The 15,870-nt window shown below is 37.9% G+C and overlaps 1 protein-coding gene across 1 annotated transcript in view; it reads right to left on the bottom strand.

Moving 5' to 3' along the window:
• LRP6 (LDL receptor related protein 6) overlaps nt 1-15,870 on the bottom strand; it is a 175,395-nt gene that overhangs the window by 92,299 nt on the left and 67,226 nt on the right. The window contains exon 3 of the mRNA XM_047066194.1: nt 10,212-10,409. Within this exon, the coding sequence (XP_046922150.1) occupies nt 10,212-10,409 (198 nt within the window). The remainder of the gene's footprint in view (nt 1-10,211; nt 10,410-15,870) is intronic.

Raw genomic sequence — 15,870 nt, forward strand, 5'->3', positions numbered from 1 at the left:
GTAAAATGATTCTCCACACCTAGTTAATTATCACATCTCATGCATTTTTGGTTTTGTTTGTCTTTCTTTTTGTTGGGGAGGGGGAAACATTTAGCAAATTTCAATTATATAGTACAATGTTATCAACTAAAAAGACAATGTTACATATTAAATCTCAGAACTTATTCATCTTCAATCTGAAAGTTTATATACCTTTTTACAAAACCTCTTCCTATTTACCTCACCCCTCATTCCCTGGTAACCACTTTTCTTCTCTTTGTTTCTATGAAATTAACTTAAAAAAAAAAAAAAAGATTCCACATACATCTGATACCATGCAGTATTTGTCATTCTCTACCTGGCTCATTTCACTAAGCCTTATGGCCTCAAGGTCCACCCATGTCATCACAAACAGCAGGATGTCCTTCCTTCTCATGGCTGAATGATACTGTACTGAATGTATATATACCACCACCTTCTTTATTCATTCACTGACAGACATAAATATTTCCAATGTACTGGGTATTATGAATAATGCTACTATGAACATGGGAATGCAGATATCTCAAGACCCTATTTTGATTTCCTTTGGACATACACCCCAAAGTGAGATTACTGGATCACATGGTAATAATATTTTTAATTTTCTGAGGGGCCTCCATGCTGGCTGCACCAATATACAATCCCATCAACAGTGCAAAAGGGTTCCCTTTTCTTGACATTCCTGCCAACACTTATCTCAACTTTTTGATGGTAGAAATTCTAATAAGTGTGAAGTGATAACTAACTGTAGTTTTAATTTGCATTTCCCTGATGATTAGTTATGTTGAGCACCTTTTCACATGCCTGATGGCCATCTGCAAGTCCTCCTTGGAAAAATTAAGTTCCTGGGGCGCCTGGGTGGCGCAGTCGGTTAAGCGTCCGACTTCAGCCAGGTCACGATCTCGCAGTCCGTGAGTTCGAGCCCCACGTCGGGCTCTGTGCTGATGGCTCAGAGCCTGGAGCCTGTTTCCGATTCTGTGTCTCCCTCTCTCTCTGCCCCTCCCCCGTTCATGCTCTGTCTCTCTCTGTCCCAAAAATAAATAAACGTTGAAAAAAAAAAATTTAAAAAAAAAAAAGAAAAATTAAGTTCCTTTGCCCTTTTTTTTTTTTTTTTTTAAGGTAGGCTTCATGTGCCTCAGGGAGCCAATGCAGGGCTTGAACTCAGGACCCTGAGATCAAGATGTGAGCTGAGATCAAAAGTCAGATGCTTAACCGACTGAGCCACCCAGGTGCCCCATCTGTCCATTTCTTGAGATTTTTTACGATTCGGTTATGCATGTTTTTTATACATTCTGGATGTTAGCAATCTATCAAACATAAAATTTACAAATATTTTATTCCATTCTGCATGCTGCCTTTCATTTTGTTGATGGTTTCCTTTATTGTGCAGCTTTTTAGTTTGATGCAGTCCTACTTATTTATTTTTGCTTTCATTATCTTGCTTCTGTTGACAAAACCAAAAAATCACTGTCAATATTGATGTCAAGGAGCTTACCCCATGTTTTCTTCTAGGCATTTTATGGTTTCAGGTTTTAAATGTATGTCTTTAACCCATTTTGAGTTGATTTTTGTGCATAGTATAAAATACAGGTCCAGTTTTATTGTTTTTTTTTTTAAGTTTATTTACTTTTTAGAGAAAGAACATGAGCACAAGTGGGGGAGGAGAGACAGAAAGTGAGGGAGAGAGAGAGAATCCCAAGCAAGCTCTGCAATGATAGCACGGCTCGAACTCGTGAACCATGAAATCATGATCTGAGCTTAACCAACTGAACGACCCAGGCACCCTGTCCAGTTTTATTCTTTTGTGTATCTGCTCAATTTTGCCAACATCATTATATGGGCAAGACTATCCTTTCACTACTGTACATTCTTAGCTCTTTTGTCATAAATTAATTGATCATATATGCACTGGTTTATTTCTGGGCTCTCTAATCTGTTCCACTGATCTAGGTGCCTGTTTTTTTGCCACCACTATACTGTTTTCATTACTGTAGCTTTGGAATATAGTCTGAAATAAGGGAGCATGATGCCTCTAAGCTTTGTTCTTCATTCCCAAAACTGCATTGGTTATTAGGGGGCTTTTGTGGTGTCATCAAATGTTTATTCCATTTCTGTGAAAAATTTCACTGGAATTTTGATAGGCATTACACTGATTCTGGAGGTGGCTTTGGGTACTATGGCCATTTTAACAAACGAATTCTTCCAACCCATAAGAAAGGATTATCTTTACATTTATTTTTGTCTTTTTCAGTTTCTTTCATCAGCATCTTATAGTATTCAAGGTACAGACCCTTCACTTCCTTGTTTAAATCTCTTACTGTGTGTTATATACATACATTTTTCATGCTATAGTAAATACAATTGTCTTCTTAGTTTCTCTTTCTGATAGTACTAGCATATAGAAATGCAACTGATTTTTGTATATTGATTTTGTATATTGCACCTTTACCGAATTTATTCATTCTAATAGTTTTTTGGTGGTTTTTAGGATTATCTATATATAACATCAGGTCTTATGCAAATAGAGACAATTTTACTTAATCCTTTCTTTTATGGATGCTCTTTATTTCTTTTTCTTGCCTAACTGCACTGGCTAGGACCACCAGTACTGGGTTGAATAACAGCAAGAGTGAGCACCCTTATCTTGTTTTCAGCTTCTCACTTTTTGAGTATAGTATTAGCTATGGGTTTATCATATATAGCTTTTATCATGTTAAGGTATGTTCCCTATATACTCATTTTGTTGAGATTTAATCATGAATATTTAATTTTGCCACTGGAATATATACCACTTGATTACGATCTTTTTAATGTACTGTTGAATTTGGTTTGCTAGTATTTTGTTAAGAATTTATGCATTTAAGGGGCGCCTGGGTGGCGCAGTCGGTTAAGCGTCCGACTTCAGCCAGGTCACGATCTCGCGGTCCGGGAGTTCGAGCCCCGCGTCGGGCTCTGGGCTGATGGCTCAGAGCCTGGAGCCTGTTTCCGATTCTGTGTCTCCCTCTCTCTCTGCCCCTCCCCCGTTCATGCTCTGTCTCTCTCTGTCCCAAAAATAAATAAACGTTGAAAAAAAAAAAAAAAAAAAAAAAAAGAATTTATGCATTTAAAAAAAAAGGATTTATGCATCTATATTCATTAGGAATATTGGACGGTAATTTTTCTTTCTTGTAGGTCCCTTGTCTGATTTTAATATCAAGGTAATATAATAGCTATAAAATGGGAAAGTACTCCCCCCCTCTTCTATTCTGTAGAAGATTTTAAGAAGGGTTGGTATTAATTCTTCCTCAAGGGTGTGGTAGAGTTTACCAGTGAAGCAGTCTGGTCCTAGACTTTTGTTTTTTGAGAGGCTTTTGATTGCTAATTCAATCTCCTTGTAAGTATCTGATCCATTCAGATTTTCTATTTCTTCATGATTCAGGGTTTATTATTATTATTTTTTTAATGTTTATTCATTTTTGAGAGCTGTGACAACAGAGCCTGACACGGGGCTTGAACTCACGAACCCTGAGATCATGACCTGAGCCGAAGTTGGATACTTAACCGACTGAGCTACCCAGGCACCCCTTAGCCACCCAGGCACCCCTTTCATGATTCAGTCTTGACAGACTGTATGTTTCTAGGAATATTCCATTTCTTCTAGGTTGCTCAATTTGTTTGGTGTATACTTGTTCATAGTAGTCTCCTCTGATCCTTTGTATTTGTGTGGTATCAGTTGTAATGTCTACTCTCTCACTTCTGATTTTACTTCAGTCTTCTTTTTTCTTGTTAAGCCTAGCTAATGGTTTGTCTATTTTGTTCCTCTCTTCAAAAAGAGCTCTTAATTTGATTAGATAGATCTTTTCTATTGCCTTTATTGTCTCTATTTCATGAATTTCCACTCTAATTCTTTGGTATTTCCTTCATTCCAGAAACTCTGGGCTTAGTTTGTTCTCTTTATCTAGTTCTTTGAAGAATAAATGTAGATTGAGCTTTCGTTCCTTACTATAGGCAATTATCCCTATGAACTTCCCTCTTAAAACTGCTTTTGTTGTATCTCTTAAGTTTTGAGAGATGTTGCATTTGGATTTTTATTGGTCTCAGATACTTTTGATTTCTCCTTTGATTTCTTCCTTAACCCAGAGATTTTTCAGGAATTTCTTGTTTCACCACCACATATCAGTAAATTTTCTAATTTTCTTTTTTTTTAATTGAGGAATAATTGACACACTTTATATTAGTTTCAGGTATGATATAAGCATTCAATATCTGTATATATTTCAAAATGATCACCACAGTAAGTCCAGTTAATATCCATCACCATACATAGTTACAAAACATTCTTCTTGTAATAAGAACATTTAAGATTTTTTTTTAATATGAAATTTATTGTCAAATTGGTTTCCATACAACAAGAACATTTAAGATTTACTCTTGGGCACCTGGGTGGCTCAGCTGATTAAGAATCCAACTCCTGATTTCAGCTCAGGTCATGATCTTACAATTTGTGAGATCAAGCCCCATGCTGGGGCAGAGCCCGCTTGGGATTCTCTCTCCCTCTCTCTGCCCTTCCCCTACTCTCTCTCTCAAAATAAGTAAATAAACATTAAAAAAAGATTTACTCTTAATAACTTTAAAGTATGCAATACAGTACCATTAACTATAATCACCATGATGTACATTACATCCCCCTGACTTACTTACTTTATAACTAAAGTCTGTACCTTTTTCTTTTGACTCCCTTCATCCATTTTGCCCATGCCCATCCCCTGTCTCTGGCAACCAACAATCTGTTCTCTGTATCTATGAGCTTGGTTTTGTTTTTTAGATTCTACACATAAGTGAGTTCATATAGTATTTGTCTTTCTCTAACTTTTTTCACATAGCATAATGAATGCCCTTAAGTTCCATCCATGTTCACTCTAATGGTAAGATTTCACTCTCCTTAAAACTGAGTAATATTCTTTTTTGGAATTTACCTCATTTTCGTCATCCATCCATCAAAGGGCACTGAGGTTATTTCCATATCTTGGCTATTATAAATAACGCTTTAATGAACATGGGGGTGTATATATATTTTTAAGCTAGTATTTCTATTTTCTTCAGATAAATACTCAGAAGTAGAATTGCTGGATCACATGGTAGTTCTACTTTTAATTTCTTGACGAACTTTCATACTGTTTTCCACAGTGGCTGTCCCAGTTTACATTACCACTAACAGGGCACGAGAGTTTCCTTTTCTCCACATCCTTGCCAACACTTGTTATTTCTTGTCTTTTTCATAACAGCCATTCTAACAGGTATGAGATGATAATTCTCCACTTTTCTTCTTGTAACTGATTTCTAGTGTCATACCACTGTAGTCAGCAAAATGCATGATATGATTTTAACCTTCTTAAATTTATTAACATTTGTCTGTGGACTAACATAAGATCTATTTTGGAGAATGTTCCATATGCACTTGAGAAAAATGAGTGTTCTGGTGCTACTGGATGGAATGTTTTTAAATGTCTCTTAAGTCTACCTGGTCTCACAGGTAATTTTAGTCCTATTGATTTTCTGCCTCAATGACCTTAAAAGCTAAAGTGAGTCTCTTGTAGGCAGAATATAGTGAGTCTTGTGTTTTTATCCATTCAGCCACTCTATGAGTTTTCATTAAAGAATTTAGTCCATTTCTATATAAAGTAATAACTGATAGATATGGACTTAATCTTGCCATTTAGTTCATTGTTTTCTGGCTGTTTTGTTCTTTTCTTGCTCTCTTTGTGATTTGATATTCTATATTGGTATGCTTAGATTCCTACTAATCTTTTCTGTGTATACAATAGATTTTTGCTGTTGGCTACCAGGAAACTTATGTAGGACATCTATCCCAGCAGGGCTCAGCACAGAGGAAATAGTCAGAATCACCCATGTCCCAATCTCTCCCTATAGGAAGTCTATTTCCCTGAAAGAAACCTGAAGTAAGGTTTCTAATTTAGCAGATATCCAGGGGCTGACAACAATCATCCCAGGAGACCAGGGAGTTCTACAGACACCACCTCCACCTTTTCTCTCTAGCCCAATCCAAATCTCCAGTATCTCCACACAATCAGCTTACAGACACATCTGAAGCCCCAGCTTTTACAGATGCCACCCAAGAGATGGGACTCTGGATCACCTGTCTCTGAAAACTAATGGGGTTTACATTTATAAGCTGCACAGGGCTGTAGCAATGAGGTAGTTCTTAATGGGTATATATACCTGTGTACCCAGGCTGTATACCTGGGTCCAATGCTGTGGAAACAGGCAGAAATGTCCATCTCTAAGTCTCTCCCTGTAAGGCCCCTAACTATATACTTTCCCAGTTATTTCCTGGGTGATCTAGCTTCCAATCAGCCTGCAGGTGCTGATTGTGATCCTTCCCTTTGGCACACCTGATAAATCTGGGCACACTCTCAACTACTGGGAGCCACTAAGAATAAAGAAGGCAGTTTGGGGGGTGCCTGGCTGGCTCAGTTGGTTAAACATCCAACTCTTAATCTGGGCTCAGGTCATGATCTTGCAGTTCGTGAATTCAAGCCCCACATCAGGCTCTGTGCTGATGGTGTGGACCCTGCTTGGGATTCTGTCTCTCCTTCTCTCTGCCCCTCCACCACTTGTGTTCTCGTTCTCTCTCTCTCTCTCTCTCTGTCTCTCTCTCTCAAAATAAATAAACAACAAATTTAAAAAAGAAAAAGAAAAAGAAGAAGAAGAAGAAGAAGGCGGCGGCGGCACTTTGGGCAATCACCCAAGTATGAGAGACAACCAAGAACTCACATCAGGCTGGTTGATAAGGTTGATGTCCTACAGAATACCAGTCCATCAAAACTAGGAGGGGTGGTGTTTTGGGTTTTTTTGTTTTTTTTTTTTTTAACGTTTATTTATTTTTGAGAGACAGAGAACGAACAGGGGAGGAACAGAGAGAGACACACAGAATCTGAAGCAGGCTCCAGGCTCCGAGCTGTCAGCACAGAGCCTGACATGAGGCTCAAACCCATGAACTGTGAGATCATGACCCTAGCTGAAGTCAGTTGCTCAACCGACTGAGCCACCCAGGAACCCCGGTTTTTTTTTTTTAATCTAACGTGTAGAAACCAACACAGAGTAAAGAAAAATGAACAAAAAGAATATGTTCCAAACAAAAGAGCAAGAAAAAACTCCAAAAACAGACCTTAGTGAAACAAAGATAAGTGATTTACTTGATAAAGAGTTCAAAGTAACAGTCATAAACATGTTCACCAAGGTCAGAACAATGCATGAATAAAGTGAGAATTTTAACAAAGAGAGAAAATATAGGAAAGCACCAATAAAAATTACACAGCAAAGAATACAATAACTGAACTGAAAAATTTGAGAGAGGAGTTCAACAGCAGACTAGAAGCAGAAGAAAGTATCAGCAAATTCAAAGACAGGGCAGTAGAATTTATCCAAAGAAACAGAAAGAAAAAACAATAAAAGTGAAGACAGTTTAAGGGACTTTTTTAAATTTACTTTTTTTATCTTGAGAGAGAGAGCACACGCAGGGGAGAGGAAGAGAGACTCCCAAGCAGGTTCCATGCTGTCAGCACAGAGCCCAACACAGGGCTCAATCCCACAAACTGTGAGATCACGACCTGAGCCGACATCAAGTGTCAGACGTTTAGTCGACTAAGTCACCCAAGTGTCCCAGATAGTTTATGGGAATTTTAGGAGATCAGCAAGTAGACCACTACTCACATGATAATGGCCCCAGAAGGAGAGGATGAAGACAAAGGGTCAGGAAGTTTACTGAAAGAAAATGCCTGAAAACTGCCCTAACCTGGGGAAAGAAATAGACATCCAGATACAAGAAGCCCAGAAAGTTTCAAAAAAGATGAATCCAAAAAAACCTACTCCAAGATATACTTTAATTAAATTGTCAAATGTTAAAGACACAAAGAGTAACTTAAAAACAACAGGAGAGGGGCGCCTGGGTGGCGCAGTCGGTTAAGCGTCCGACTTCAGCCAGGTCACGATCTCGCGGTCCACGAGTTCGAGCCCCGCGTCGGGCTCTGGGCTGATGGCTCAGAGCCTGGAGCCTGTTTCTGATTCTGTGTCTCCCTCTCTCTCTGCCCCTCCCCCATTCATGCTCTGTCTCTCTCTGTCCCAAAAATAAAATAAACATTAAAAAAAAAAAATTAAAAAAAAAAAAAACAACAGGAGAAAAAGAACTTGTCTCACACAAGGGAATCCTCGTAAGACCATCAGCATATTTTTCAGCAGAAACTTTGGAAGCCAGGAGAGGATGGCAAAATATATTAAAAGTGCCGAGAAGCGGGGGAACTGCCAACCAAGAATACTCTACTTGGCAAAGCTGTCTGAATGGAAGGAGAAATAAAGAATTTTCTAGAAAAGGAAAAGCAGAAGGAGTTTATCACCACTAGATCAGCCTTACAAGAAATGTTAAGGTGACTTCCTCCAAGCTGAAACAAAAAGAGCGCTAATTAGTAACAAGAAAACATGAAAGTATAAATCTCATTGGTAAAAAGGGAAGTATATGGTTTAATTCAGAATGCTCTAATTTTGTAATATTGGTGGGTAAATCACTTATAAATCTAGTATGAAGGTTAAAAAATAAAAGTAGTAAAAGTAACTATAATGTGTTAATGGATACATAAGGTAAAAAGATGCAAACTGTGACAGAAACATTAAATGTGGGAGAGAGAGTAAAAACTATAAAGCTAAGATGCATTCAAAGCTGTTATTAGCTTAAAAAACTGTTATAAATGTCAGATATTCTTTATAATAATTTTAAATGGGATTTTACCTTGACACTATTGTGTTTCTCATGTTAATGGAAAATTAGTTTTCCTGAATTTTTAGAAGATGGCGTTCAAGGTAGTTTTTCCAGTTTTACAGAACTGACTCTTCTATTGTTTTCCTGTAATGTTAAACAATATGGCAGCTTCCTTTCTGAGACCTCCCAGCTGTTTCTCTGCCAATTCTTATCTGAACTTTCTCTTTTCTTCCTCTTCTGACCCTCTAACTTTCCCTATTCTGCTCATTTGATGCTACTATTGTATTTTGTTTCCATTCAGTGCGCTACACCCTGTACTGGTAGAGAACTCTAGAAGTTCTGTTTCAAGAATTCTCAGGAGCCAGACGGCTCTATCCTCTTCTGTCTTTACCATGAACACACTGTATTTGGCTGATACTGGAGTGGGCAACTCCCGCCACTGTCTCATTTCAGCTGCTGCTCTTAATATAGTCCAGCAAATTGTCTACTAAATAGTTGAAGCTATTTTGGAGGTCTTCTGTTTTCAAGTTCTATGCAATACCCCATTCAACTTTCTCTTGTGGCTGCTAGTGGTCTGCTCTTACCTGCTTTGACTTCTGGATGCCTGAGGTTAGTTTTATGGTATGCTTCTGAATTTGCTATCTAGTTTCATTAGTTTTTGTACGAGTATTCTGAGAAAGTCAAAAAAACTATGACATGACCAGATTTACTTCCTAGCATCTCTCTCAAAGCGAGAGAAGTACAAACAAAGCAATTATGTTTTTATATTCATCACATACTTCTTACTTTCCTTCATTTATTTCCAATTGTTTTTAAACCATCTTGTTATAAGTCGTTTCATTCTTTTTTAAAACAAGGCAAGAAAATACTCCCAACTCCATAGTTACAAAAACTTTATTTTAATAAATTATTTAAATCTTTCATGATTTTCAAGACTTCTAAATGCTTCCTGATTCATGGTTCAGATAACTTACAAATGTTTACACTTGGAAAAATTCCTTCAACTATCTAAGGTTCTCTGTTTCTGTTGAGGTCTTAAGAATGAGACCACTAGAAAACAAAATAATCATTCAAACACAAGAACATAAATAGAAAGTGTCAGTAAAATTCTGAACATGATCTGACAAGAAATTCCATGTTTGTGTATTATAACTAAATTAGCTCAGAGTGAAAGAAAGAAAGAAAGAAAGAAAGAAAGAAAGAAAGAAAGAAGAAAAAAAATACAGTCTATAAGTTCTAAGTCCTATCAAGATAGATGAAATGTAGTTACCTTTTGTCAAGAGCAAACTAAAAGTGTACTCTTCTTCCTCTTTGACACTTGGCCAAAAATACATAAATTTATTCATAATAAAATTAGGCCTTTATAATTTGCTTACGATATCAAAACACCATGATGTTTACTTAAAGTTTAAAAATAAACTTAATAAGGCAATCTTACCGATTTGTTCCATCCAGATTTGATTTGTGGATGAAATTGAGTTTTGCATCTGCCCAATAAAGCTTCTGTTCCTCATAATCCAAAGTCAGTCCATTTGGCCAGTAAATTTCAGTGTTTATTATAATGAAGCGACTTGAACCATCCATTCCAGCACGTTCTATCTTTGGTACTTCTCCCCAGTCTGTCCAGTACATGAACCTAAAAACCATATAAACAAATCCATGACATAAGCAAGGTAATACCCAAATAATTTTTAACTATCACTATTAGATAAAGAAAGCTCCCTAAAGAACACTAAAACTAAAACCCCTGGGTATTATCAAAATTTTAACAATTTACCTTTTTGTCACCACCATGGTAATAACTGATTCAGATAAGCACCATCAAGCATGCAAACACTGTGTGATCAAAGTTTACTAAGAAAAAGGGTATTCACATTCTCAATGTATCTCCCCACAGGTTACTTATTGATGACAAAGGGGAAAACAGTAACTTTAGAGAAAATAAACTTGGTGGATACTACCTTAACCACATCACCTAAGTTAACATCATCAATGAGAGGGAACAAACTGGTGTCACATATGTGATGCACTGGGAAGGACATGCTATCTTTCATGCAGACTCTCTTAAATAGTATCTGCCAAAAAAATGCATAACCTGAACACAATTATGAAAAAGTGGAGAAAATTGAGAAACTTCTAGAAAACAAATGGCCTTTGAAAATATCAATGTCATGAAAGTCAAAGAAAGGCTGAGAAAATAATCTAGATTAGATTAGATTTGAGCAGAATAAATCTAATCTACATTAGAACACAATAAAGACACATGGTAACTACATAAAGTGCATGGTTCTAGACCAAGCAGCTGGGGAAAATGCTATGAAAACATTATTAGGAAACCTGGGAAAATCTAAGGGGCTATCAAATTACCTAACAGAAATGTACTGATGTAATTTCCTAAATACGATCCTTATACTGTGGTTAGAGTATATAGGAGTTCATTGTACCATTTTTGCTTCTATTCTACAAGTTTGAAGCTTTTTCCAAAATTAAAAAAAACCAGAAATCTATTATTAATAGTCTCATTTCGGGGGGGGGGGAGGGTGGAGAAAATTTTCCTTGTTAAAGGTAAAATTCTTAATGTGTTATATTTCAATTAAAAGCATATTTTTTAAGTTAATGAAGGTGCTCTGAATTAGATATGAGATACCCAAATAAACATGTTCAAACACAATAGAAATTCAGGCATAAATTTTACTCAAAAATAATGTTGGAATGGTAATACTAAAATGATTCCGCTTGTACAAATAGGTATTTCATATAAACTGTTTACTCAGGGGAATTAGGGGAAGAGAATATCAGGTAGCTAGATACAAGATATTGTGCTGATGGTTTTACATACATTATCTCACTTAGGCCTTATAGCAGTGTTATGAAATATATTTGTCCATCACTGTATTTCAGACAACTCAGAAGAGTTAGCATATTACTTAAAGTCACACAGCTAATAAATGCAGAACAGAAATTCAAACCTACATCTCCCGATTGCAAAGCCAATACTTATTATGCCTTTGATTTGTAAGGAATAGAGAAGGCAGTGTCCCCTAAAATGAGGATAATGATTGGATATTGTCCAGAATGAGGAGAATGATCAGATTCATGCAAGATAAAAGTACACAAAAAAAGCAAGCCAGACAATTTTAGACCATCTTAAAATTTTCTGGGTTTTATTCTAAGAGCAAATAACAACACCTGAAGACTTAAGATTGAAAGTGATATGACTGGCTTTGTGAGGTTTGGAGGAGTGGAGCAGCCAAGGAGGAGAAGAGTGGCTGCAGTATAGAAAAAAAGACTGCAGGAAAACAAGAAAAAAAACGAATACAAAGAGGCCAGAACTCCCAAAATGGCTCTGTGAGAAACTCAGCAAATCCTCTCCTCTAAAACCAAAAAAGAAAAGAAAAAAAGGGACAGTCAAAAGTAATTAGAGTCTGTGAAAATTGACCAAAAGGATAAACAACAAAATGAGAAGCATTTATTTAGGAATATCTACTAAATCTCAGGAGGAAGTGTGACATTTCAGCCAGAAGTTATGTGCACCCCATCCACCCTGCTAAGTGTGTGGCACACCTTAGAAGACACGGCAGACCTTAAAACTTGGCAGCTACCTGGCCCTGCAAGAGAATGCTGACTTTATTTGAAGCAAGTAATGGAAAAACCTATGCCCAGGAATGTTGTTAAAAACAAGAGTGCTCTCCATGGCAAACAATCAGAGAGGGCTATTATCCCAAGCAATACTGGTCCAAAAATATAAATGTAATGTAGGTAAATTTTACTTTAATTTTTTTAATGGATGCAAGACTTTACTAGATACAGGAATGCTCAATATCATCAATCATCAGGGAAATGCAAATTAAAACCATAGTAAGATATCACTCCACGCCCACTAAAATGGCTAACACTTAAAAGACTAACAATACTAGGGCACCTGGGTGGCTCAATTGGTTGAGTGTCCGACTCTTGATTTTGGCTCAGGTCATGATCTGAGAGTCGTGGGATCAGGTTACTCAGTGTGGAGCCCGCCTGAGATTCTCTCTCTCTGCCCCTCTCCCTCATTTGTGCTCTCTCTATATATAAAATAACATAAATAATTAAAAAAATTAAAGACTAACAATACTAAGTGTTGGTAACAATGGAGCAAGTGGAACTCTCATACACCACTAGTATAATCACTTTGGAAAACACTTTGTCAGTTTCTTATAAAGTTAAATATACATCTAACTCTATGAACCAGCAATTCTACCTTTAGGTATTTATCCAAGAGAAATAAAAACATATCCACAAATAACCCAGTTAAGAAATGGGCAGACAACATGAATACAGACACTCTTCCAAAGAAGACAGCCAGATAGCTACCAGACACATGAAAAAATGCTCAAGGATAGACACTCAAGGATATACAAATCAAAACCACAATGAGATACCACCTCACATCTGTCAGAATGGCTAAAATTAACAACACAAGAAACAACAGGTGTTGGCGAGAATGCAGAGAAAGGGGAACCCTCTGACACTATTGGTGGGAATGCAAACTGATGGAGCCACTCTGGAGAATAGTATAGAGGTTTCTCGAGAAACTAAAAATAGAACTACCCAACAATCCAGCAACTGCACTATTAGGTGTTTACCCAAAGGATACAAAAATACTGATTCAAAGGGATACATGCAACCCCATGTTTATAGCAGCATTATCAACAATAGCCAAACTACAGAGAGCGCCCAATGTCCATCAACTGATGAACAGATAAAGATGTGGCGCGCGCACACACACACACTGGAATATTACTCAGCCATCAAAAAGAATGAAATCTTGCCAATTGCAATGATGTGGATGGAGCTAGAAAATATTATGCTAAGTGAAATAAGTTATTCAGAGAAAGACAAATACTATATGATTTCACTGATATGTGGAATTTAAGAAACAAAACAGACGAACATATGGGAAGGCGGGAGGAGAAAAGAGAGGGAAACAAACCACAAAAGACTCTTAACGACAGAGGCCAAACTGAGGGTTACTGGAGGGGAGGTGAATGGGGGATGGGCTAAATGGGTAATGGACATTAAGAAGGGCACTTGTTGGGATGAGCACTGGGTGTTGTATGTAAGTGATGAGTCACTGAATTCTACTCCTGAAACCAATGTGCACTGTATGTTAACTAAAATATAAATTTAAAGAAAAAAAAGGGAAAAAAAAACACATCTACACAACAATTGTACATGCTAGTTCACAGAAACTTTACTCATAATAGCTAAAATCTAGAAACAACACAAATATCCATTAATAGGATGATATAAAATTCTGGTATATTCATGCAATGAAATACTACTTAGCAATACAAAAAAAACCACATTACATTCCAAAACAGGATGAATTTTTAAATTTAGGATGAACAAAAGAAGCCGGACACAAAAAAGAGTACCTACTTCATGACTCTATTCTATGAAGTTCCAGATTCGCAAAACCAATCTACAGTGATAGAAATCAGTAGTTACTAGGTAGAAGCAGAGATTGACTTGAAAGGGGCTCAGGCAGCTTTCTGGAGTGATGTGATGAAAAACTTAGGGGGAGGAAAGGTAAGCATATACATTTATCAAAACATCAAGCTACAAATGTAAAAATATGCATATTTCTGCATATAAATTATATCTCAATAAAGCTGCTTAAAGCACAAATACGATGGGGCCTCTGGGTGGCGCAGTCAGTTGAGCCAGGTCATGATCTCATAGTTGGTGAGTTCCAGCCCCACAGAAGGAGACTCTGTGTCTCCCCTCTCTACCCCTCCCCAACTTGTGCTCTGTCTCTGTGTCTCTCTCTAAGATAAACATTTAAAAAAAAAAATGTTAAAACTAATTCAAAAGTACCTTCTTTTCTATAGAAGCCTTTCCTAGCTTGCCCAGAGTTACTCCCTCCTAGGTGCTCCCGCAGCATGTTTCACTGTGCTGTAGCACTTATCCCAGTTTGTATATAAACTATGAAGAATTTATATGGACTGATCATAAATGATTTTGCACACTATCAAGATGTATATAGCAGTAAGTGGTGTTGTCTATTTTGTACAATAAAATTTAGGCAGCTCTACAAATTGTTATTAACCTAAATAAGCATTAAACTTATTTAATAAATAAGAATTCAGTGTCTAGTTTATGGTGAAATAAAAACCTGTTAATACGAGGGGAATCCAACATGGTGGAGAAGTAGGGGGACCTGAAGTTCCCTTGTCCCTCAAACACAGCAGTGTTGAGGCCAAAGGGCTTTGAATTCTAAGAGTCCAGGCTGCAGTGACAGAGACGTCTGCAGGGGTCCACGGGGACAACCTGGTGGGCCATAGGTGCGTAACTGAGAACTGAGGAGATAAAACAGGCAGCACAGGCACAGAGGGGAGGGATCCCCTTCTGCAGAGAGACAAAGGGAAGAGAAAGAGAGGCTGTGGAAGTGTAGGACTGTATTTGGACAAGAGAAAAACCACTGACTGGGATCGGAAAAAAACAGAGAAAGATCCAATTTCTAACTGCAGGGCTTTCTCCACACTGGGGCCGGCTGCCCTGTTCATGCACCTGGGGAGGAAGGGAGCCAGCCCCAGGATCGGTAACTAGTTCAGAGGCATAGAGGGAGAAAGCAATCCCCTCCTTCGAGTGCTATGGGAAGAAGATATATAACCGCTATGGGAAGAAGATATATAACCATTCAAAAAACAAAGACTGCCTGCACCCAACAGCCAGAGGCCATTTATGGGCAGGGCAGAAGGCACTTCCCTGAAACTTGGCACGTGGACTGGGACCCTTTAAGAAGTTAGAATCCCAATCCAGAGCCAGGGAGACAAGGGAGGCAAGGGAGGCAAGGGAGGCAAGGGAGGCAAAGGAAGCAAGGGAGTCAGGGGAGCAGGACAAACCGCCTCGCTAGCACCCGCAAAGCACTGTGAGGTCATCCATTGGTGGGGCAGAGTGGTACTCCCCTGGCATTGGGAGCGTGGAGCAGGACCCCTGAAGACATCTGGGTTTGAATCCCACACAAGCCCCAGGGAGGCATAGGAGACTATGGAGGGAAGGGAAAAAGAAAAAACAAAAAACAGCCCACTAATGGCCTGAACAGAGTGGTTTAGGGT

Source organism: Lynx rufus, unplaced genomic scaffold, assembly GCF_022079265.1.
Source record: "Lynx rufus isolate CCGP_SWC_20201006 ecotype Redwood Valley unplaced genomic scaffold, mLynRuf1.p SCAF_7, whole genome shotgun sequence".
In the NCBI taxonomy this organism is placed as follows: domain Eukaryota; kingdom Metazoa; phylum Chordata; class Mammalia; order Carnivora; family Felidae; genus Lynx; species Lynx rufus.